This window comes from Mesoplodon bidens, assembly GCF_964165515.1.
Source record: "Mesoplodon bidens genome assembly, chromosome: 9".
Lineage (NCBI taxonomy): Eukaryota > Metazoa > Chordata > Mammalia > Artiodactyla > Ziphiidae > Mesoplodon > Mesoplodon bidens.
In genome coordinates this window covers 14,938,147-14,964,507 of record NC_138166.1, presented here as the reverse complement: position 1 = coordinate 14,964,507, position 26,361 = coordinate 14,938,147, and the positions used below count along the sequence as shown (strand labels likewise).

Below are 26,361 nucleotides of genomic sequence, written 5' to 3'. Positions count from 1 at the left end.
GTTATATTTTAATACAATAGTGAAAGAGTTTTTAGAAATTTTATTTTTAATCAATATTTATAATCCAAGGGATAGAAAGTAAAGTGGAAATGTGCCTGCATTTATCTAACACTACTTCTCCCCAACCTTCCCACTAAAATAAAATTAGGAATAAAGAGTTAGAGTGGGGAGACAATGAGAAATAACGCATATATGCTATATGGAAAATGCTTAAAAACAAAATGTTTAAAACTTCAGAAGAGCACAAGGAATAAAATAAGAAAGAAGCAGAGATTAACAAGTAAGAAAGCAATAAACATATAATTATTATGTTAAAGATTGAAAGGGCATTTGTAAGCTTCAAGATCCATTCCTGACCATTGCTCTTAGTAAATTAGGAACAGAAAGATACTTCCTTAACTTATGAAAAAAAAAGCACCTTTCTCAAAACAGTAGCCAGTTTCTTACTATAGAGTAAAACACTAGGAAGGATGGGGGATTCTTAATTTCTGGAGAAGTCCTGAAAGTGCTTCTGTGATTCTGTAAACAACCTGAAACATTTATATATTTACATATATACATTTCAGGGGCAAGAGATTTGCAGAATTTCAGATTCTCAATGGAATATAGACCCAAAAATGTTTGGAAATAACTACACTTAAAGCATTCACTCCTATTATAGTCAGGAATAAGATAATTATGCCAGCTATAACTTCAAAGTGACCTGCCTTGTATTTGTTGGACCTGCCCTGACAAACAGGGCAGCCACTAACCACATAATGCTTTTTTTTGAGCACCTGAAATGAGGTTAGTCCAAATTAAGATGCACTATAAATGAAAAATACACAGCACATTCCAAAGATTTAGTTTGAAAAAATTAATCTGGAATACCTTATTTTTTACATTGAATACATATTTTTTAAACATTTTATTGATGTATAGTTGATATACAATGTTGTGTTTAATTTCTGCTGTACATCAAAGTGACTCAGTTATACATATATATATATATAACATTTTTTCATATTCTTTTCCATTATGGTTTATCATAGGATATTGAGTATAGATCTCTGTGCTATTCAGTGGGACCTTGTTGTGTATCCATTCTATGTATATTAGTTTGTATCTGCTAATCCCAAGCTCCCAATCCATCCCTCCCCCCAACCCCTTGGCAACCACAAGTCTGTTCTCTGTGTCTATGAGTGTTTTTGTTTCGTAGATATGTTCATTTGTGTCATATTTTAGGTTATACATGTAAGTGATAGCATATGCTATTTGTCTTTCTCTTTCTGACTTACTTCACTTAGTGTGAAAATCTCTAGTTGCATCCATGTTGCTGCAAATGGCATTAATTCATTCTTTTTAATGGCTGAGTAGTATTCCATTGTATATATGTACCACATCTTCTTTATTCATTCATCTGTCATTGGACGTTTAGGTTGTTTCCATGTCTTGGCTATTGTAAATAGTGCTGCAGTGAACATAGGCGTGCATGTATCTTTTTGAATTATAGTTGTGTCTGGGTATATGCCCAGGAGTGGGAGTGCTGGTTCATATGGTAGCTCTTTTTAAGGAACCTCCATACTGTTTTTCCCAGTGGCTGCACCAATTTAGGAGGGTTCCAACAGTGTAGGAGGGTTCCCTTTTCTCCACACCCTCAATAGCATTGATTATTTGTAGGTTTTTTTTTTTTTTTTTTTTTGCGGTATGTGGGCCTCTCATTGTTGTGGCCTCTCCTGTTGCGAAGCACAGCCTCTGGACGCGCAGGCTCAGCAGCCATGGCTCACTGGCCCAGCCGCTCCGCGGCATGTGGGATCTTCCCAAACCGGGGCACGAACCCGTGTCCCCTGCATCGGCAGGCGGACTCTCAACCACTGCGCCACCAGGGAAGCCCTGTAGATTTTTATAGTGATCGCCATTCTGTCCAGTGTGAGGTGGTATCTTATTGTAGTTTTGATTTGCATTTCTCTAGTAATCTAAAAGATGAGTATCTTTTCATGTGCCTGTTAGCCCTCTATATGTCTTATTTGGAGAAATGTCTATTTAGGTCTTCTGCCCATTTTTTGACTGGGTTGTTTGTTTTTTGTTATTAAACTGTAGGAGCTGTTTGTATATTTGGAAATTAAGCCCTTTCTGGTCACATCATTTGCAAATATTTTCTCCCAGTCCATAGGTTGCCTTTTGGTTTTGTTTATGGTTTCCTTTGCTGTGCAAAAGCTTATAAGTTATATTGAGTACATCTTTAAATGGCAATCTTTTTAATATACTGGACGTAAGAAAAGATGTTTTAAAAATTAATTTCACCTGTTTCTTTTTTATCGTTTTTCAATTGACTAGTAGAATATTATAAATTACGTATGTGGCTCACATCGTGGCTTGTATTTTATTACTATTACTGCGCTAGACAAGGCAATTGATAAGAAAACTAAATAATAGAAGTGTCCAGCAAAATGGAGTAATATAGGGCTTCCCTCGTGGCGCAGTGGTTTAGAGTCTGCTTGCCGATGCAGGGGACACGGGTTCGTGCCCCGGTCCGGGAAGATCCCACATGCTGTGGAGTGGCTGGACCCGTGAGCCATGGCCACTGAGCCTGTGCGTCCGAAGCCTGTGCTCCACAACAGGAGAGGCCACAATAGTGAGAGGCCCGCGTACCACAAAAAAAAAAAAAAAAAAAAAAAAAAATGGAGTAATATAAAATAAACATAAGATATTAATAAATTTCTTACATACCCACTATTATTCATTAACACAGGATGTCATTCTGCAAGAACAATGAGAATAACAACAGTAAAGCCACAGTACAGAGCACACATAGAGAAAGCTGGGTACAGTATAGCAGTTAGAAGAATGTGTTTAAACGTCGTTCTGCCTGACTTCAAATTCTGCTTTTACCTCCTACTAGTTGCCTGTTTCTAAGGAAAGGACATGATGTTTTTAAGCCCATCTTATCGTTCATAAAGAGTTCATAAGGTTTCTCCAGGTTCATATTCGAGATGACAACATAGGAAGCTCCTGAACTCACTTCCTCCCTCTGACATACCAAACCTACAGCTATTTGTAGAACAGTTCCCTCTGAACGAAATCCAGAAAATAACTGAGTGACTCCTACATATCAGACAAATGAGAAAAGAACACATACCGAATCGGGTAGGAGAGGCTGAGTCACAGTCTCGCCATAAACTCCATCCCCGGCACAGCAACATACAATTGAGAGGGAACTCACAACTCCCAGCATCTCCCTGAGGACTGAAGGGCTTGAACCCAACATCTAGTGACCCCAGTTTTAAGACTTCCGACTGAGAGATGGAGCCCCCAAATGCCTGGCTGTAAAAGCCCTGGGGCTTGCATCCAGACTCTAGTAAACTGAGCTCTTAACAGGCTTGGCTTGTGCTGGACTCCCTGTGGCTCTCCCCCCAGGGCTCAATGCAGGAGCCTATTTGGAAATCTGATAAGCTATAGCCTGAGGGTCAGGCTTCTAATTTAACACAGGTCTAGGGGCTGACAGCAATCCCTTCCAGAGACCAGGGAAGCCAGCAGGGGCCATCTTCATGCTCTCCCTCTGCCCCGCTCCAGGTCACTAGTGTCTTTGTGAAGATAGCCTGTGTGCACATCTGGTACCCTGGCTTTTGTGGCTGTTACTCCAAGGACACAGCACTTGATAGCCTGGCTCTGGCAGCCAGCAGGGCTGGTGTCCCTGGGTTCAGTAGAACCAGCAATGGATAAACCATCCAGACAGAAAATCAGTAAGGAAACATTGGACATGTTAAACTAGATGGATTAAACAGATATGTCCCGAACATTCTATCCAAAAGCAGCAGAATACACATTCTTCTCAAGCACACATGGAACGTTCTCCAGGACAGATCATATGTTAGGCCACAAAACATTTAATTAGATTGAAATCATATCAAGCATCTTTTCTAACCACAATGGTCTGAAACTAGAAATCAGTTAGAAGAAAACAACTGGAAAATTCACAAATATGTGGAGATTAAATAACATGCTACTGAGCAACCAGTGGGTCAAATTAGAAATCAAAAGAGACATAAAAAAAAATCTAGAGCTGAATGAAAATGGAACTACAGCATACCTAAACTTATGGGATGTAACAAAAGTGCTCTAAGAGTGAAGTTCACAGCCTATATTAAGAAAAGAGAAGGATCTCAAATAAACAACCTAACTTTACACTTTAAGACACTAGAAAAAACAAACAAAAAAATGAAGCCAAAGTCAGCAGATGAAGGAAATAAAGATCAGAGCAGAAATAAATAAAATAGAGACTAAAAAGACAGTAGAAAAAAATCAGTGAAACTAAGAGCTGGTTTTTGAAAAAATAAACAAAACAGACCTTTAGCTAGACTGTGAGGGAAAAAAAGAGAGAGAGAAGACTCAAATAAATAAAACTGGAAATGAAAGAGGAGACATTATAACTGATACCACAGAAACACAAAGGATCTTGAGACTATTATGACCAACTATGAAATCACTCTCTCAAAGTTATCTGCCCTCCCATGTTCATTGCACCATTATTTACAGTAGCCAAGATATGGAAACAATCTAAGTGTCCATTCATGGATGAATGGATAAATATATGATATATATATACATGATGAAATACTATTCATCCATAAAAAAGGAGGAAATCTTGCCATTTGTGACAACATGGATGGAGCTTGAGGGCATTAATGTTACGTGAAATAAGTCAGAGAAAGGTAAATACTGTATAATCTCTCTTATATGTGGAATCTGGAAAAAATGAACTCATAGGCACAGAGAACAGAATGGTAGCTGCCAGAGATGGAGGGTGATGAGTAGGGGAATTGGGTGAAGGAGGTCAAAAGGTACAACTTCCAGTCATAAGATAAGTAAGTTCTGGGGGTGTAATATACAGCATGGTGACTATAGGCAATAACATGTATATTTTGGAAGTTGCTAAAAGAGTAGATCTTAAAATTTATCATGAAAAAATTTTTCAGAAAAAAATTAACTATGTGACATGAAATGTTAACTAAGTGTAGTAATCATTTCCCAGTGTACACATATATCAAATCATTATGTTGTATACCTTTAACTAATAAAATGTTAGTTGTCAATGATATCAATAAAAGGGGGATGTAAAAGATGAAATGAGGATATCTTTCTGGAAATCTTAGCAAACAGTAAGTCCACAATAATTCCTAGTTACTGTAATTTTCAAAAAGAAATAGGGGGAGTGGAAAGAGGGAGGGAGGAAGGGAGACGGAGAGAAAGGAAAGACAAAGTTTCCCTGAAAAACAAGAAAACCTGAAAATGTAAAGAAAAATGCCCTTGGGTGAGAAAAATCACTATTGTAAATGTAAATTCCCCATATTTGTCATTTGTCAGTTTTCCATCAAAATGTTCATTGTTTTTCTTAATGCTTTTAAAGGACTTTGTACACACTATGGATATTAGCATGTTGATACACAGTGCAAGCTTTTCTCCAAGTTTGCTGCTTTCCTTTTATATTTTATTCAAACTTTTAAATAATCAAATCTATCAATTTTTTCTTTTTTGATATCTCTGCTTTATACTATATTTACGAGGCCTTTCTCAACCTATGACAAGATAAATGTTTTCCAATATTTTCTTCTAATACTTTCATGCTTTGTTTCAACATATTCAGCTCTTTAATTCACCTGAAATTTGTTTATGTATGTGAGGAAATAATACAAATTTCTTATACAAATAATTAACCCAATATTACTAAGTTTGTGAGTTTTTTATCCTTTCCTGATTTAAACTGACGCTTTTTTATAGTAAATACTTAATACAAGCTTGAGCCTATACCTTCTCATTATTCCTATTTTTCAGTATTTCTCAGCTAGTCTCTATTTTTTGTTTCTTTGGTTTCTTGTTTTGTGTGCATGTGTGTGTGTTTAAATAACACCAGTCACTCCTATTTATCTGCCTGTATTTCTGATCACTTTCCTATATGGCTTACTTTCTTATGCTATTATGTTCATATCTCTACATGCTTTATGGTTCATTTCTTAATTTTAAAATATTTTATTATTACATAGGTAATACATTTCACACACATAGATCTTATTCTAAGCATCGTATTAAAGTATAATACTCTATTTTTCATTGGTCAGTCTATCTTGGCCCTCTTTCCATATCAATAAACAGAGCTAGAAGATACTAAATAATATTCCACTGTATGAATTTGTATAATTTATGACATAAATTACAGACATGTCATCTATTCGCTATTGCTAGGCATTTAGGTTGATTCCAAATTTTTAATAACATAGACAACACTGAAATAAACATCATTTTCTATATTTGTTTCATTATCTTCTTAAGGAAAATTATTGGAGTGTAATTGCTCCGTCAAAGGATACATGTGTTTTTTAAAGCCTTTGATTCATATTGCCAAAATACTTCCCAAGAAAGGTTGCACCATTTAGGCACCTAGATAGCTATAAAACTAGGGAAAATGCTTTAGGAAAACAACAAAAAAAAGACTTAATGCATCTTCTTTTTTTTTTTTTTTTTTTTTTTTTTTTTGCGGTATGCGGGCCTCTCACCGTTGTGGCCTCTCCCACTGCAGAGCACAGGCTCCGGACGCGCAGGCCCAGCGGCCATGGCTCACGGGTCCAGCCGCTCCGCGGCACGTGGGATCCTCCCAGACCGGGGCATGAACCCGCGTCCCCTGCATTGGCAGGCAGACTCTCAACCACTGCGCCACCAGGGAGGCCCTTAATGCATCTTTTTTAAAAACTAATTTTTAAAAATAAAATGATCAGGAATCCAAAGTATTACCTGAAGGCGAACCATTTCACCTGCTGCAATTTTCTTCTCCTCATTGATCAAGGTAATAATTTTTTGACTCACAAGTGGTGCATTTGCACCCTTGATTTTTGCAACAATTTTGCCATTCTATAAGGGGAAACAAAAGCAGGAAGGAAACTCATTTTCAGGATGGGTCAAGAATGAACACTTCAACTGGACTAAGTCACCCCACCCTGACCCACCAATCCCTTTATAGCTACTGTAATTAATCATTTTAAAATAAGTATTAGTGATGTAAAAGTATGTCCATTTGGTAAATCCAGCTCTTTTAGTTCTACCTCTAATTTATCTGTCCTCCTACAGCCAAAGACAGGCCATCACTGCGTTAAATTTTAATGGTTCTGTATAGGCCTCCCAACACTACTCCCCCTAATTATTTTTGATACTATTTCCCTTTGTCTGTCTTTCAACACATATTTTCTAAACACCAGTTTACTAGCATTGTATCAGGCGTGATGGTATGGAATAATAGTCCTGGTACCTAATGTAATTAAATTACCAAAAAAAACCCCACAACCCCACAAACACATTTGAGATAACAACCATGACAGGTACCACCAAGAGAGGTACAAAGAGCTGGGAGCATCTATAAGAATTTGTTCTGATCAGGAACATTAACAAAGGTACTTTGTCAATATCAGGAATTTAAAATGTGAAGGATAGGCTAAGAAATAAAAAGGAGAAGAAAGGGCATTCTAGGCAAAAGGAATAGAGCCACAAACGTCCTACGGCTGGCACATAAGAAGGCCAGTGGAGAAAGTGAGGGGATGCCTGGTATGAGATGAAGCCCAACAGCTAGGGGGAGCCACACCGTGCAGAGCCTTCTGGGTCATGGGAGGATGCTGCCTTGATCCTAAGTGCAGTGGGCAGCCTTTTGAATGTTTAAACACAGGCAGGGACCACAATTAGAACTGCTAAAGATCCGTGTAAAGATCCTCTTACCTACCATATGGAGAAAGGGTTAGAGGTGCAGCAGGAGAAGCTGTTTGTATACAAATCGGAAGCTATTCTAGAGGTAAAGATGGGAGAGATGGTTGCTCAGTCCACGGCGGTGCTGTTGGAGACGGAAGGAAGGGAAAGAAGCAGACGAGTGTGAGAAAGACTTGGGTAGTGACGTTAACAGGACCAGGGTCTGGTGTGCATGGGGTGTGATGTAAGGAGAAGTCACTATGATGACTTTTCTGTTTCTGACTTGAGAAACTGAGTAAGTTGAGATGTCATTCACCAAATGAGGCAACTCTAGAAAATAACGTTTCCAATGGGGATGGGGAGGGCGGAGTCTGCTGTTGGACCAGTTCATTGTGAGATGCCCTTGAGACACCAGAGGAGAGATCAAGGGCCCAGTTGGATACACAAGTCTGGTGCTCAAAGTATAGGATTCAGCTGAAGACATGAACTTGAGTTATTGATATATGAGGTGATGATTGAAACTGTGTGTCGAAGAAGTTTTCTAAGGAGAGTATATAGCATGATAAAGTTGATATGTAATGGCTGCATGAAAAAAGGGGAACATGCAAAGGAGAGAGGGGGAGGGGGAGTAGCATCTAGGAAGCAAAAGGAAAACCAAGTCACAAAAGCCAAAAGAAGAAAATGTTCCAAAAAAGAGGGCATGGTCACCACATTTACTTACATTTGAGAGGTACAAAATGATGAGCACCTAAAAGCATTCATTATATTTAGCAACAGGCTGGTCACTGGGTACATTAGCAACAGCCAATTTGGTGGAATAATCAGAAGTTAGATTGAATGGGTTGAAGAATTAATGGGATGAGAAGAAATGGAATGGAAATAAATATAGAAACTCTTCTGAGCAGTTTAGCTGTGAGGTAAAGCATAGAGGTGAATGGTAGCTGGAGAGGGACATGGTATCAAAAAGAGGTATTATTTCTTTTCATTGGAAAGATTTAATCATATTCAAAGGCCAATAAGAAGGCTCCAGTTGAGAAAGGTTTGAATGAAACCTGACACTCTATTTACTATTTCCCACTAAAAGGAACCTCCAAGAGCTATCTAATATCCATTGAAAAAGCCCTTCCTGCTGAGACGCTGGAAAGAATTTGCTGTCAGCTAAGAATGCTGCCCACTGCAAAGGTGGTTTTGTGGTCACAGATTGAGATTCTTTTTTTTTTAATTTTTAATTTTTATACAATGTTTCAAGGTTACTTTCCATTTGCAGTTACTACAAAATATTGACTAAATTTCCCATGGAGATTCTTAAATTAGAACATTGAACGTGGAGCAACGGATGATAACAAAGTCTGAGGCGTGACTGGAGGAGGTGCGTTGGAAATTTCAATGACAGTTAGGAGGTGAAGAATTGAGGGGCCAGGATGTTGAAGTCCCAGAGTGATGGTAGCACATGGGTTTGAAAGGAGGATTTGGGGCCACATGCCAAAGTCTTCAGGGTGGGCATGGGTCTGCTGCTCAGATCTGACTCGCTCAGCAGGTCATGGCTGCCCCAGAGCTGCAGACGCTACATGGTGGCCACCTGCCCAGCCTCTCCTCCTCAGTCCCAGGCCCCCAACTGCTGCTGCTACTAAAGCCTTCTCGTTGTCCCATTAGCCCGCCGAGCCCATTTCTGCCTCGTGCAGTTACCTAAACGACATCTAGGCCAGGGCTCAGCGAACTATGACCCAATACAGAGACAGTATTTCTGCAAAGCTGAAACACTTACTCTCTGGCCCCTTCCAAATAAGCTGGCTGACCCTTCACGTAAATCATCAAATCCTTCCTAGCCAGTTCCTAGCCAAGTGACAGCAAGATCTACAGTGTAATTTTTTAAATTCAATTAACCCAGTCATTCACCTCCCAGAAATAGCTGTAAGATTATTGTTTTTGTTTTTCTTTTTGCGGTACATGGGCCTCTCACTGTTGTGGCCTCTCCCGTTGCAGAGCACAGGCTCCGGATGCACAGGCTCAGCGGCCATGGCTCACGGGCCTAGCCGCTCCACGGCATGTGGGATCTTCCCGGACTGGGGCGCGAACCCGTGTCCCCTGCATCGGCAGGCGGACTCTCAACCACTGCGCCACCAGGGAAGCCCAAGATTATTGTTTAACAAAAGCAAGAATCATATCTGAGAAGTGTTTTTTTAATAATTATTTATAATATCAAAAAATGCCTTTTCAACAGCAAGAGAACAGTCCAAACCCTCTCTGGGAGGTGTTTCCTTACTATCCCAATTCTTTAGCTGTGTAGCAGCTATGCTCTGTATCACACAAGTTAGCACTTACCCAGATATTCTTCTTTTAGAAAACAGCACTTATAAGGTTTTTCTGATTATTAAAGTTGTGTTTATCTTGGAATATTTGGAAAATATTGAAAAGTATAAGAAGAAAATTTAAATTACACATCCTTTCCCCATACATAGAAAACTACTATTAACATTTTGGTGAATACACTGCCTGCCTTCTTTCTATGCATTTGTAAAGACAGAGATCAAAGCAATATACATTACAAGATAGTGATCATACAAATATTTCCTCGCATTGGTATACATGAATATTTATAACCAATTCTCTTCCACTGGGTACCCAAGACATTTCCAATTGTTCACTCCTGTAAATAATAATTCATCATACAAGTCTCTGATATTTCCCTAGGAAAGGTAAAGACCATTTTATTTTTCTTTTCCCTGATCCACTAAATGTGTGGTAGTCTAATCTTCTCAATCCGTTATGAGCTCCTACAGGTCAAGTTATAAATATTTTAATTGACAAGCATATTTATGGCAAAAAAACTCTACAGTTACTATCATCAGAAACAGTTCCAATAGTACAACGTTACTTGCTCTCTAGCTGTAAATTGGAATCTGATAATACACTTGAGATGATAAATATACTTACAACACTAAAGAGAAAAACAGGTTCACATTTATCTCTAAATGGCTGCAATGTCACAATGCTGTCAGCTTCCGCCTGAAAAAGATTATTTCATATAATAATAAAGGACACTACATTCAAGTCATTTGATGTACTGTATTCAAAAAATGCAGAGCTGCTTTTTTTTATGTTTTCTACAACATTTTCTGAGTATGTTCTAGCTGTTTTTACAATCAGATTACACATTCTGGCAGTTCAGACCCTGCCTCATTTGGCTTCACCCTTACTTCTCACTGTTCATCTTTACCCAACCTGCGGCTAAACTCATCTCCTGTGGTCTGCGTTGCACCACCTGCACTTACCCCTTGTTCCCTGCTCCGGCCCTTCCTTTTCCAGCCCAGCTCAAGTGTCCTCCAAGAACTCTGCCTTGACCCTCCTGCTGCAGATCATCTCCCCTCTACATAGCGCTTCACTACCCTTCTCTCCGGGCACCTATAGTTCCTTCAATATTGTACTACCGTTATATGGACCTAGCTCATCTCTGTTTGGAGAGCTGCATGCACAGAGAGATGATGTTTTATACTCACCCTCGCAGGTCACCCCCCACCTATCAGTCAGAGGGCCATGCATAAAAAGGAGCTTCCTAAATGTTTCTTTTTTTTTTTTTTTTGCGGTATGCGGGCCTCTCACTGTTGGGGCCTCTCCCGTTGCGGAACACAGGCTCCGGACGCGCAGGCTCAGCGGCCATGACTCACGGGCCCAGCCGCTCCGCGGCATGTGGGATCTTCCCGGACCGGGGCACGAACCCGTGCCCCCTGCATCAGCAGGCGGACGTTCAGCCACTGCGCCATCAGGGAAGCCCCTAAATGTTTCTTGAATAAACTGGTTGTCAGATTTCAGTCTTTGATTTTAAAGTTTTCTCACAAATTTCAAGTTGTCCTAAATTGATTACCAACAACTATATATTAAGTAATAGTATGTTCCTGCATATTAACATAACATCCCTTGGGCCAGCTGTCTGGATACGTTGTGTTGTAGGGTCTTCTACATAAGAGTTGTTTTTGGACCCTAAGGCGATTGTTTTCAAACTGGGATTTCTAGAGGTGCCTCAACTGTGGCCAAGGTCAGGATACCTCGTGTTGTAGGGTATTCTACGTAAGAGTTGTTCTACGTTGTGTTGTAGGGTCTTCTACATAAGAGTTGTTTTTTGGACCCTAAGGCGATTGTTTTCAAACTGGGATTTCTAGAGGTGCCTCAACCGTGGCCAAGGATGGTAAGGGCGGAGTCGGGCCAAGGTCCCTCAGCCCTGTGTCAGCCAGCCAGAGGGGCTGTGTTGTAATCTTTTTTTGGTATATTGAATTCTACATCATTCTCTTTTCTTTCTCTCTTTCTTTCTTTCTTTTCTTTCTCTCTCTCTCTTTTTAAAAAAGTAGGTTCTCTTGTTGAAAGGAACTAATCTATAATATTAAAAGACAGTAGCCAAAGATTACATTTAAAAGTAGTCTAGCCATCATCATTGCAATTTTTATATTATAATAAAGTATTAACAATTAAAGCATTTGGTAATATTCCTTAAAAACTATAATATAAAACATTTACTGAATTTTTATATGTATAGGCACAATGTTAGGACAAGTCTTCAAGTCTTTTAAAAGGGTCACATAATAGAAAAAATTTGGTACTGACCATTCAGCTTAGGGTGATTTCAATAGGTAATGAACCTCATAGGTTTCAATTTTGGACTTAAGTTTACAAGTTCAGAAATGATCCCTTTCCCTGATAAACTGCAGGAAAAAAAGTATCCAGCAGAGGGCGCCCCTCCATTGCGCCCAGCAGAGGTTTGGAGACTTAAAAAAATGTTTTTCACTGTTGATGAGCTTGATCATAGCAGAAAAATAGTATCGATCTATGTGAATGCACTACAGTTGGATATGCTCAAACAGAAGAGGAACCATTCAGAGAGAATGCTCAAAATTTTTTGTTGTTAATTTCAACAGATGGTTGCCTTATGAATAGGACATATTTTGGAAAGAATTTACTAGCACTTCCCAGTGGTATAGACATAGAGACGAAATGAACTGGTCTGGACATGTTTCTGTCTAATAGAACTAGCATGTGAGTCACATATATACTTTTAAATTCTCTAGTAGCCACATTTAAAAAGTGAAAAACAGGTGGAAATAATCTAATAATATACTTTACTTAACCCAATATATCCCCAAATGATCATTTTAACATGTAATCGATGTAAAAAATGAATGAGATATTTCACATTCTTTTTTCATATGAAGGCCTCAAAGCCTAGTGTGTATTTTACACTTAGAGTACATCTCAATTTGTGGGCCAAATTTTAATCATAAATAATTGATCTCAAATTAGATTTCATAAAGTTTACAGTCAAAGAGGTAGAGTCACATATCCAAGTTGTCCCAAATAATTTTAAAAGTTTTACAATAACCGAATGGAGTATCTGTTTTTTTATATAAATTGAATACAGTTACACTAGCCACAGTTCGAGTGCTCAAAAGCCATTTATGCCTAGTGGTTATCATATTAGACAACAAAGTTCTAAGCAGTTGATAATTTGACATAGATAAATTGAATAATCGATACATTGGGGTCTAATGAATGAGATCCCAGTGCGTCTCTAATGAGACCCTAATGAGTTTGGCTGTAATATTTTATTTTATTTTATTTTATTTATTTTTTGGCTGTAATATTTTAATCCATTGTCACATGTGGGAGGCAAATAAGGGAGGGTAAAATTGCTACCACTTACAATTAACTGGGTAAATGACCAGAGTCCTATCCAATGCTTTGCAGTAAAAGGCATTTACAGGCCTTATTCTGAACACATACCATATGGTCAAGTGAAAAGAAGTATGGCAATAGACAGATAACCATTTTTATGTTTTTCTAACGTTCACAACCATGGTAAATAACCTCAGTATTATAGGAATGGGGTAAAAATTACTTTCGTTCTCAGATCCAGTAGAATTAAATATAAAGTAAAACTGCTAACAAAACACTGTCCATTTTGAAGAGTTGACAGATTGTTTGAATTAAGACAATCCTTAAAGAGACTATAAAGTAACAAGAAAATAATAGTTTAATGGAAATGAAAGCCTTACTACAGCAAAATGCAGAATTTCATCTTCGTTCAGCTCGTTTTTCAATTTTCTGAATAAGGTTTGCATTGCTTTGCAAGGTCCACACCAGGCTTGGTAAACATCGATCACTAGAAGACGATAATATTTGTGAAAGAACAGAGTCAAAGAGTCTAGAGTAGCAGCTTATCCCAATCTTTGGGGCAGGGGCAGGAGAAAAACAGAGCAGCTTTTTATTCTGGGAAGTGGGGAGTGGTGCTCCATGTTGGGGTGCCTGGAGGTGCCCTGGATCCAACTCCGGATGGCGAACACCTGCGGAGCCCCAGTACCTGTTAGGCCTTTGTTCTGCAACATCTCCTCCCACAGGCTTTGATTATTGATGACCTCCTGCAAAAAGGAAGGTGCTGTCAAAAGTCTTCACGGGCCAACGCACCAAGTAAAGACTTGTTGATGTGTCCTGCCCACCTGTAACTGGATTTCTCGCTTTTTGCTTGCCATGTATCCACTATCACATGAAAGAGGGAAGAAAAATAGAAAACATATGAAAGGAAATTTAAATAATGTTCTTCATTTCTTGATTCATTCAAGCAGCATCTTACGCACTGCAGAAGTTTTCCTTCAGCAATACTGGATTATGCCACTTTCCCCTCTTCTGGAGAGAGAGAAGCCAGGGTCTCTGAAGAACTCTTCAGGCTGGGCACTGTGCTAAATGCTTGCAGCAGCCGTAGTATCTTTCTCTCCCAATAATTCTGAAGCAAAATAAGACATAAAAGAAGCAGACTCACAAATATCGAGAACAAACTAGTGGTTACCAGAATAGGAGGTACAAACTATTGGGTGTATGACAGGCTCCAGGATGTATTGTATAATATGGGGAATATAGCCAATATTTTTTAATAACTGTAAATATAAAGTAACCTTTAAAAATGGTATAAAAAATGAACATTTTTTTAAAAAGGTGTTACGTAAGATGAGCAGCCAGTTGCGTGTTTTGCATGGCCAGCTCGCTAACGCACCCACTGTCCTTTACTCTAGATTTCCTGGGACTGAACCGGCAATAAAGCATTAGCTTCAAAAACAAAAAGAACTGTGAGGAGTCACAGTTTCTTAGAGTTTTGTCTGTTTGCCTGCAGTACAATGGATTGTCCCCTCTGTGTGCACACATGTTCATTGTCAATGAACACGCTCATGGATCTTTCTTGGGTCCACGCCAAGGAGATTTAATTTTTAGAACAAGGCCACTAGTGTGCTCTGGGCCAAGACATAAACTTTCCGCAGTTGTTAAATCAGTGAGACCCAAACGCCCTATTCACGGGTGTCAGGGTCATTTAGCTGCGGGTCTGACTGCGTGTGTGACAGCGGACACTAGTGTGAAACAAAGGAGTGACCACAAACAAGCCTCCATCCAGCAACGGGTGTGGGCTCCTCCTCTGGTTGCTAGATTGGGGTGTTTCAAGAACACGAACTAAAGGGGGATGTAAATCACCTCCCTTACCGAGGCCTGAGTTTCAGCGGGGTGAGTTCAGCCAAGTCCAAGTCCCTGGGGCGCCCCGCAGGACCGGGGCGGGGCGGGGGGAGAGGAGAGGGGGCGCCGGGCTCCCAGACTGCCTCTGCCCCGGCTGGTCCAGCTGAAGGACCAGGCAGAGGATGGATACCAGGGTGGGCCGGGAAGCGGAGGGCGCCAACGTTTCCTTCCACCCGTCCGGCTGCCCGCGAGCCCTGTCCCCCCCCCTCCCCCCCGCCCGAGGACCGCGACTCCAGCGCGCAGACCTGGGCAGCGGTTACAGAGCAGTTGGCGCCGAAGTTCGGCCCCTCCCTGCTGCCTCCTCCCGTCTGGGCGCCCCCAGCCTCTCCCCTCCGCCTCCAACGTGCGCTCGCTCGCGCAGGTTTCCGTCGTGACTCTGCCACGGCGGCTCACCACGTACAAGATGAAACCTGTGTGCCTCGGATTGGAGCGGAGGGCTCTCCAAGGTCCAGGCCAGCCGGTCTCTCCAAATTCTCATGCGCCTACCTCTGCTCTTTTTAAAAAAATCATTTAGAAATCAAGTTAGGGGCAAGACAGGAATAAAGACACAGACCTACTAGAGAATAGACTTGAGGATATGGGGAGCGGGAAGGGTAAGCTGGGGCAAAGCGAGAGAGAGGCATGGACATATATACACTACCAAACGTAAGGTAGATAGCTAGCGGGAAGCAGCCGCATAGCACAGGGAGATCAGCTTGGTGCTTTGTGACCGCCTGGAGGGGTGGGATAGGGAGGGTGGGAGGGAGGGAGACGCAAGAGGGAAGAGATATGGGGATATATGTATATGTATAACTGATTCACTTTGTTATAAAGCAGAAACTAACACACCATTGTAAGGCAATTATACTCCAATAAAGATGTAAAAAAAAAAAAAAGAATCAAGTTAGACTTACAAGAAAATTGCAAAAGTAGTACCCTGAGCTACCATACGCTCTCCCCTTAGCTTGGCATCTTTCATAATTATGGTATACTTATTGAAACCAGGAAGCTAACGTTGATAAAGTGTTAATTACACTGTAGACCTCGTACAGATCTTTGCCGTTTTCCTAAGAATGAACTTTTCCTGGTCTGGGATTCCATCCTGAGTCCCACATTACATTTATTTGTCCTCTCCTTGCACTTCTCCAACCTGGGCCAGTTCTTCTGGACCATCTTTCTTTTTTTTTTTTTTCGCGGTACGCGGGCCTCTCACTGTTGTGGCCTCTCCCGTTGCGGAGCACAGGCTCCTGACGCGCAGGCTCAGCGGCCATGGCTCACGGGCCCAGCCGCTCCGCGGCATGTGGGATCATCCCGGACCGGGTCACGAACCCGTGTCCCCTGCATCGGCAGGCGGACTCTCAACCACTGCGCCACCAGGGAAGCCCCTGGGCCATCTTTCTTTGTCTTGTAAAACCTTGGTGTGTGTGCGCGTCTGTGTGTGTGTTTTACTTCATTATGTCATTTGCAGAATTTATATCAGGAAATTTTTAAAGTAACTTAAAAAAAACATACTGTCCTTTTCATGCCGTGTGAATTCTATCATTTACACTTACCTTAACATTTTTCAACTTTGTTTTCTCTTACTCTTAGGATACAAGTCTACCCAATGCATTGGGTCAGCTGACTGTTCCTCATGGTGTTGTTGTTTTTTTTTTTTTTTTTGGTGTTTGCGACTTTTCCTGTGAGTTAATTTTTAGCAAGGATTGCTTTTTTAAAAATTTTATTCAAGTATAGTTGATTTACAATATTTTGTTAATTTCAGCTGTATAGCAAAGTGATTCAGTTATCATATATATGTATTCTTTTTCATATTCTGTATTTAATTTATTTTATTTATTTATTTTTGGCTGTGTTGGGTCTTCTCTACTCCGCGTGGGCTTTCTCTAGTGGCGAGCAGGGGCTAATCTTCGTTGCGGTGCGCAGGCTTCTCGTTGCAGTGGCTTCTCTTGTTGCAGAGCATGGGTTCTAGGGCGCGGGCTTCAGTAGTTGCGGCACGCAGGCTGAGTAGTTGTGGCTTGCGGGCTCTAGAGCTCAGGCTCAGTAGTCTTGGCGCACAGGCTTAGTTGCTCCGCGGCATGTGGGATCTTCCCGGACCAGGGCTCGAATCCATGTTCCTGCATCGGCAGGCAGATTCTTAACCATTGCGCCACCAGAGAAGTCCCTCATATTCTTTTCTATTATGGTTTATCACAAGATATTGAATATAGTTCCCTGTGCTATACAGCAGGACCTTGTTGTTTATCCAGTCTATATATAATAGTTTGCATCCAGCAGGGATTGCTTTTAGTATGAGCCCCTGTGACAGGACTGTGGAAGCATAGCTACACAATTATGTCCCATGTGCCTTTGCCTGGCCCATCAATATTTAGACCACCAGACAATATGTATGTTAATTTCTCAGCTTAGATTTCCTATTTCCCTTAGCTGAAAATCCAAATCCATATCTATGACTAGCACAATTCTGGGACTTGAATTTCTCATCAGTGACTTTTTATCCAAATAGAATTCCTATGGATGGCAAGCACTTCACACCTTCCACTAAACCAGTTGGAGGGCAAATGTTTATAGTTCCATTTCAGAAATGGGACAGCCCGTCTTTATTTCCAGCAGTATACAAGTAGTTGGAGCTAACTGTGAATTATGGACTCTCAACCCCGTAGTATGTGGACCTACAGGGAAGTAGATATCAGAATCCCAGCCGTATCTGTTAAGGCTTGTTTTCCATTCTAATACTCCAATGAAATCTTTCTGCTCCAGTCAGCTCACCCCTGTGACTTCAATTTCCTCTTTTGCTTCTCTGTCCTAGGTATTTCTTTCCCTTCGTTTTCAGCTAAATTAAAAGTTGTTGAAATTAAAATTTGAGTTATTTTATTCAGTATTTTATGTAAACCTAAACTGGGCATCTTTCTGCGCCAGCTCAGTAAACCATGTTGACTGGATATTAACCTGCTGATTTTTCGTCACAGCCTCCCCTGTCATTATTGCCTTCCCTATAACTTTATGATTCTTAACTTTGCTTAAAAATCAAACTTTCCTCAAGTTTTCTTTAATTTCCTGCAGCAGATAATTTTTAGAGATGGTGTTTCTGAGCCTTCCTTAGCTGCTGCCTTTCCAGTGGTCTAACTTCTTTTCCCCATTGCCCCAGGATGAGTGTTTTCTCATCACCCCTCCTCAGAGGGTAATAGACAGGGTGAGTGGCTGACTTGGCCTGGGAATTACTTTGTACCCACTTTTATGGGGGTGAATTCACTAGTAATATCTATACTTGGAGTACAAGTCGTGTGTGTAACTTCCAGTTTAATTCCCTGTTTTAAGCAAGTTTCACATGGGTCACTCTGTTCTTCCAAGGTGGCATCTTTCTCACGGACTTTTTATTTCTCTGATTTGCTGGAGAAAGACAAATACAACTCTGACTACCAACATTCCCTGCTTGTGTTTGTCCTGATTCTGAGCAGCCTGGGAACACACCTCCCACCATGCACTGCTCCATTCGCAGTTTGTTTTTTTTAACATACATAACTATTTCTTGATTTTAGGCTAACAGTTAGTCACATAATTTCTGGAGCCCATTTCACAAGCTTTAGTTTTTTTTATCCCAGTTCTTCTCATAGGTTCCCCCAGAAAGCCATCTGATAAACCTCTGGGGAACCAAAGTTTTCCTTTGGGCTCACGTTGGCAGCAACACAGGTGCCAGAACTTTCCTCTTTAGGAACCTCTTCCTCTGTGCCAACTATTGGGTTGAACCTAAGAGTCAATTTACTGACAACCTAACCCTGGTGAAATAGCAGTTATCAAAAATATACACCACTCCTTCTATAACACCGGAAGGTGAAGTGTAGAGACAATACGTACCCTTGATATATATCCTTGATTGTAAGGTGCTGTTCAGAAAAACTCTTGCAGGTAATTCTACTCATCTACTTGGTCCATTATGGGAATAAGGATCCTGTCTACAAAGATCAATTGCCTCTCTTAACCCTATAGTTGCTTCCTGTACTCCAACCCATGTGCAGTGCTTGGAAATTTTTTTTAATGAAATTTCTCGTATTAACCCAAAAGGATGTTATTGTGCAGCACGTACAGGAAGCCTTTAGTAGGTGCCACAACTGTTCATGCACATGTTTCAAAGTCTTCACATAATGATTTTACTATTTAAGGAAAAACATCACTGCTACAAAAAGAAGCTTCAATCTATTCTCAATGATCACAGACATTTACCGGTGTTCAAGACATGCAAGGCAATAGGTGAAATTGAGTTTTTAAACATCATTCCTACTAATTACAAAAAGCTTGACTGTTGAGGCTTTGAAACATAAACTTGATGAGCTTTTGATTTGGCTCTTCCTAGTATAGACTTCAAGGACAAGTGCACTCTGAAAATGTTATTTAAAAGAAAATATATTTATATTTGATTATAGGAGAGTGTAAGTTAGAAATGCCAGAGACCCCCTGAGAGTGTTACCCCTGAAGGATCTAGGAGTAGATTGTTTTACTTCTTGTATGGATTTGGCATTATCTTTCAAGTTTCATTCAAAATTCCTGCCCTGACCTGCCTTTTTTTTGGTCCTTGTGCAGCACTATCTATAGTATTCAGTTTTTTTCTTGGGTCATAGGTTTATCAGCACCTTACTGTTTTACTTGTAGGTTCTCTGGATCTCTGAATATACATGAAAACCCAGAGGAGAGGAACTGGGTAGCTGAAAAAATTTGTATACATCCCCATAAAGTAATATTCATAGTTTATACCCATGCATTGCTGTAGTTCCTTTATATATTTTTTATATATTTTAATAGAAATATATAATATTTCTATTTTAATAGAAAATAAATAGAAATAAATTTCTACTACACTCTTCCTGCATTCCACTAAATTATTATTGTTCCCATTCCCACTCTGAAGTCTACTGCTCAAAAGCAAATGCATTAAAAAAAAACAACAAAAAAAGATTGTCCGGCTTCCCTGGTGGTGCAGTGGTTAAGAATCTGCCTGTTGATGCAGGGGACACGGGTTCAAGCCCTAGTCTGGGAAGATCCCACATGCCGTGGAGCAACGAAGCTCGTGCACCGCAACTACTGAGCCTGCTCTCTAGAGCTCGTGAGCCACAACTACTGAGCCCGTGTGCCACAACTACTGAAGCCCACGTGCCTAGAGCTTGAGCTCCGCAACAAGAGAAGACACCGCAATGAGAAGCCCGCACACCGCAACGAAGAGTAGCCCCCGCTCACCACAACTAGAGAAAGCCCGCACGCAGCAACGAAGACCCAACGCAGCCAAAAAAAAAAAAAGATTGTCCCCATATAACAGGTTTTATGATGTTGACCATACAGTATGGTGAACTTTAGATACTGCATCATTTCTCCCTGTTGCAGGGGGTACCATTTTTCCTCCTTTTCAAGTAATCTATTTGACTTTCTGCCTGATAGACCCAGTAGAAAATCATGTGGAAATGGAAACTCAAAAGCCAATTTCAAGATACATGTACATTTGTAATTATTGGTGGAGTTTTTCAGTTTTCTCCAAAATCCAGAATGAGTTGGAAGAAGTAGTAAGTCCACTTTATGGAGCATAATTATAAGCAAAGCAAAGCATAAGAGCATATCAATGTCTGTACTTGATAAGTAGAATCTGAGTTCTGAGTTGGTTGTCTTGGTTGTTTTATTGACTTTAACTGATACCAGTGTTGATTTTAATTGTATAAAACTACTTGGTCATATAGGATGCCTTGAACCAGCTTAAGGACAGTCCCACAGTCTGAAAGGCATGGCTCTAATACAGTCTGCCATCACGCTTAAACTAAGTCCAGCTGGCTTCCACTTTTTCCTGTTTCTTTTCCTGATTCACGGATCCATGTCTGGGAAGGTAGATCTGGGACGTCACCTCGGCTTCCTGACTACCTACTATACCTTAATCAGAATCAAACCACATCAATACCCCATCAGTCCCGAAAGAATTTCCTCTAAGTCTCTTGACTATCTGAGCTAATCCTTTCCTACAAATACCACAGCCAGCGGCCATAGCTTTCCTGGCTATCAGAAATTTTCAAGAAGTTGAGTATAAGTTGAATAAGTTAAGGCTTCTGTAGAGTCTTTATCTTCACGTTCTCTGGACCTTGAAGAATAATTTAGAAATGGAGGGAAAGAACATTCTACGATCAAAGCTCAGTGAGAGTAAATGCAAAGAGGAGAACAGCCTGGAGAGTGCATGGAGAAAGGCAATAGCTATGCTTAGCGGAAGTAAACATCGCAAGAAAAAAGAGATAGGGATTGAGTCTGGATGGTTGGGGTCAACTTGTGTAGAGTTAAGGTGATCAAACATATTCTTTGTTAATGAAGAACTGATAACAGTTCTCCGAGAAGAGGGAAACAATCAATCTTCATTACCTTTTCATGGAAAAATAATTTTGATGATGATTAAGAGCAAGAATTTGAAAAATTTCAAAGTCATGGAAGCACCCACTGAATCAAAACTATTTTATCACAATAGCGAAAAACTGATTACAAAGCAAGTAACATAGGAGTATTTAATGGATAACACCCCCTACGAAACACAACATATCCAGGCAACAAGCAGTAGTTAAAGCAAAAAAAAAATTTCATTATAAAGAACTAACTCAGAATTTTCTATCTCTGAATAATGTTGAATGAAATGTACCCGGAAGGCATGGTGGGGTACAAAACAAGGAGGAAGAAGAAGCTCTTGATTTGAGCTCTGCATTCTTGATGGGCCTACATGTCGGGCCAAAGAGTCTTTACCAGTTGAACGATAACCCCCATCTGTATCAGAAAGAGGGTGGCAACCATCGTCATCAGAATGATGATCATAGAGTAGTTCAAGATAATGCATTCCCTGTGGTTGAGGTCTCTGTAGAACTCAAAAGTATTGTTGTTCTGAGTAACTTGGTTGGGTGCCATATTGTAAAAAAAATATTGGCAAAAAAATGACACCACCCACCATCCAAATAATAATGCTTAAAACCACCGCACGGTACTTTTGGAACTGCTGCATTTGGAGTTTCTTAAAATACATGAGCAATTGGAGTATGATGATGGCCACATAGAAAGCAAAGGTGAAGTACATATGACCATATATTATGCAGCTAACCAATCGGCAGGTGAAGAATCCAAACTCCCAGACGACTGATATATAATAGCTGAGGCGAAAGGGAAGGCTGACCAGGAGGATGGAGTGTAGCACTACGATGTTGAGAACGATGGTGGCAATCACTGACTGGCTGTTCCTTCTGGGCATACAAGACATTGTAATAGCTCCTGCAGCACCTCCCAGCAAAACCGTGCTGTAGAGCATTATGAGAATCATCCTGCAGTGCCTGTTGCAGCGGCCCGGGTCTATGTTGGAAGCGTTTGACAGGGTGGTTGTATTGATCGGCTCCATATTTCACCACAAAATGCTTAGAAGACCATAAACCCCTAAATCAAAAAAAAGTTTTACAAAATTAGAATGGATATATTGAAACTGCACAGCAACTGCACATCAATAGTCTTGTTTTGCCATCCCAGCCCACTATTGACAAGCCTAAAACTGGGTACCCAATAAGTATTGTCAGAGACTCGTCTTAATTACCCAAAGATATTGAAGAGACAGAGCGAAACAAAATGACAAAAATAAGACTGTCTGAATATAAAACTTGTAACTGTGCACTCAGGCATTCTACTCACAGATATGTCTAAACTCACATACCAGGGCGGGGATGAGCATAAGACATATTAGCCTCTGGCATGAAGTTTAAGGAACGGCTAGAGACTCAGTCATCAAAATAAATAATAGTCTAATGCAATATTTTTTAAAAATCAAAATTAATGCAAAAAATTGATGATGAACAAAATAAATTTTAAACAAAGGCAGGGTCCATATGCACCCAACACTCGTTCATATGAGATCTGTAAAGGCCGTCCATCCTATTGTCAGAAAATCCAGTTTGAGATACCACAGAGAAGACCATGTAAATCACATGTAATTATTGGAAGAAGGTATATCAGACACTTTAAAATATTTTCTGTGAATAGCTTTGGGGAAAGGAGCAGCATATAATAATATTACCTGCACTCTTCTTCTAAACTCTGAAATTTTCCTGGACTGGTATGTTACATTTTGGTAAAAAGTTGGGGTTCGGGGGTGGGTTCTGTTTAGTTTTCACTTAAGTTTTTCAGGTATGGATGCATAAGGGATAGTGATCATATAGCAGAGAGACAGACTGCTTGGCAATGTACATTCCTGCATCTAAGTGTCACTTGGCCATTTGGTTGCTCTTAGGGTGTGTATAAGTCTCCTGGCCTCACGGAGCTCTGGCTATGAAATGCAAAAGGTCACACTGCCTTCGTCACTGGAAAATGAAATGAGTCAGTGCATTTGAGACAGCTTTATAACTGAAAAAAAAGCCACATAAAGTTATGATTCTTAAGGCAAAACAACAAAAGCAAAAAGACATTATTTACGTCTTTCTCCTTAGTCTACGTAGGGCAGACACACAGTTAGGTTACATAAAATTGTTGTTGCATTATTAAGCATTTAATAAGTATCCTACAATTAAAAGCAAACTTTTTCAGACCTTTGATCAGGTGGTGTGAGACCCAGGCATCAACAGGTCAGACTTTTCTCTCTGGAAGGATCTGTGTCCATTTTCCTCACGTATCTGCTGCCCACCTGGCCAAAAGCAGAGTCTGAGCGTTTGTATCTGAGGGAGAAGTTATTCCACAGTGAACGTCTAAATATCTTAGAATTTTTCTTCTGCTACTATGGAATCTTCTTAGAATAACTAAATTTTCATTTATGAAAAATTATATTGGACCTGTCACATTGACTACCCTCAAATAAGATTTTATTGTAACTTAGAAATATAAGTATAATTTGCATAACAATCTAAACTTTATATGCTGAAATATGCATTTTAGCAAACTATATATACATATATATACACACACATATATATATAAAATGCATAAGGCCTGTACACTTTTTGTATGAAACAAAATAGTTTTATGTGACTTATGAACAATAAATACTACTGACTTAGTTTAAAAGTTTTGGTAGTCCTCAAGTCTAAGCAGACAAGATTTAAGTTTGATATGACCTTAAAGAAAGGAAAACTTAAATAATTTATCAGGTCCCACCAGTTTAAATGGACACAACTGCCAAGGCAGTGTGACGTTTGGAAATAGGTTATTAGCTGGCTAATAATGGGACAAATAATTAACACTGAAGTTGCCTCTTCAGTTGCAAATATGGGAATGAGATCTATTTTATAAGGATGTTATGAGAAGTAAGTTAAATTGCTTGTCTAAAGACCCAACAGTTTCCCTGACATGTCATTCCCTGACAGGTCATCAAAGCGTCAATGCCACTTCTACCTCTATAATGTACACAAAGATATATCATAAACATACAATGCCATCCTTTTTTAGTTACCTCTCAGAATCATGCTATAAGTATTTAAATGCATTGAGATAAATTCATAGGGAAGGGAGGAGTTGGATCATCACTTTTCCTTGCTCTCAGAACCTTACCATTACCACCACCATCCCCTGGAAATTTTTGCTCATGAAAACCAAGTAGTGAGACTATTACTCACCCATAAAAAGGAATGAAATTGGGTCATTTGTAGAGACGTGGATGGACCTGGAAACTGTCATACAGAGTGAAATAAGTCAGAAAGAGAAAAACAAATATCGTATATTAACACATATATATGGAATCTAGAAAAATGGTATAGATGATCCTATTTGCAAAGCAGAAAAAGAGACACAGATGTAGAGGTCAAACGTATGGATACCAAGGGGGGAAGCAGGGTGGTGGAATGAATTGGGAGATTGGGATTGACGTATATACACTATTGATACTATATATAAAATAGATAACTAATGAGAACCTACTGTATAGCACAGGGAACTCTACTCAGTGCTCTGTGGTGACCTAAATGGGAAGGAAATCCAAAAAAGAGGGGATATATGTATACGTATAGCTGATTCACTTTGCTGTACAGTAGAAATTAACACAGCATTGTAAAGCAACTATACTCCAATAAAAATAAATTTAAATTAAAAAGCAAGTACTGAAATTTCTAGATCTGTTTCCTATGCAGAAACATTTAAATGAACACCCAAACTACTTACTTGTTCTTTTCCTCTTATGCTCTGCTGCTGGTGGAAGACGCAAGGCACTTTGATCATTTGCTGGTGATCTACATCAGAACAGGTAATAAGAACAGTTGGCTAGAATCAAGTCTCCAGTCAAGAAAGGTCATGGGATCAATAATGAACTGGCAAAGAGCTCAAGCTTTAGACTGAGGTCTTCCAAAGTTAAACAGTCAAGATGGAGGACCCAGATAAACCATCTGGGCCACAAACAGATGTGTAGCTCTACAGCTAGTGGTGAGACAGATTCAAAGTATTCTTCTAAGTTAAGACTTTCGTTTATCAATTGACTTATTTGCAGTAACTTTTCTTATTAACATGAAAAACTTAGAATTTTTTTCCCAATGCTCTTTCTTATCACACTTGTATCCAAAATGTTTCATATTCAGTATAAGAATGACTGAGTGGAGTACTTTCTGTGAGATTTTTATATTCTCAACAGTAAACTCAACATATTTATATCTCTGGCTTTCACTTTCCAAGACTCCCTTCCCTCAATAACTGCCATTTGGAGATATGGTTCCTTTTGAAGCTTGACCGTCTGGTGATGTAACTTCCACAAGAGGGCACTTTTTTTCTCAAAAGTAAATTTTCTTACATCAGTCTTCTCACTTCCTGTTCTAACTTCATAGTCACCTTTAGCTGTGCTAAGACCTCAAAGCATAATTTTAAGGAAGTTGGGTTTAGTACACCTAAAGATGAAAGAGACCAACATGCCTTCAACAGTTGCGGGCAAATTCAGCCCCAAATCATATTACGGTTCAGCTACAGGAATTCAAAAGGACCAAAACTCTGTCAACTGTAAAGCAAACTCATTATGGACTACATATAGGTAACAACTTGATAAAATTTTCATTTGCTTTGGAAAGAATGAATATCATCTCCACCTACGCCATCTGCTAGATGATCACCCAAAAGAGCTTGTAACCACAGAGATATAAAACAACAGAATCTAAACATAATAGAGCCATATGCTTAATTATTTCA

General features: G+C 39.8%; 3 protein-coding genes across 3 annotated transcripts in view; 1 reads left to right on the top strand and 2 right to left on the bottom strand.

Annotated features, from left to right (window-relative positions):
- NME8 (NME/NM23 family member 8) overlaps nt 1-14,219 on the bottom strand; it is a gene marked incomplete at its 5' end in the record, with an annotated part of 37,063 nt that extends 22,844 nt beyond the window's left edge. The window contains 5 exons of the mRNA XM_081244726.1: nt 6,766-6,882; nt 10,639-10,710; nt 13,746-13,852; nt 14,051-14,108; nt 14,187-14,219. Coding sequence (XP_081100852.1) covers nt 6,766-6,882; nt 10,639-10,710; nt 13,746-13,852; nt 14,051-14,108; nt 14,187-14,219 — 387 coding nt within the window. The remainder of the gene's footprint in view (nt 1-6,765; nt 6,883-10,638; nt 10,711-13,745; nt 13,853-14,050; nt 14,109-14,186) is intronic.
- Nucleotides 1-26,361, top strand: part of PNPLA8 (patatin like domain 8, phospholipase A2) — a 135,608-nt gene that overhangs the window by 30,477 nt on the left and 78,770 nt on the right. The gene's annotated exons all lie outside the window — the stretch shown is intronic.
- Nucleotides 21,692-22,636, bottom strand: GPR141 (G protein-coupled receptor 141). The gene is given in 5 exon segments (XM_081244619.1): nt 21,692-21,812; nt 21,815-21,906; nt 21,909-21,951; nt 21,955-22,105; nt 22,107-22,636. Coding segments are annotated over 5 exon segments (864 nt in total). The 5' UTR covers nt 22,619-22,636; the 3' UTR covers nt 21,692-21,746.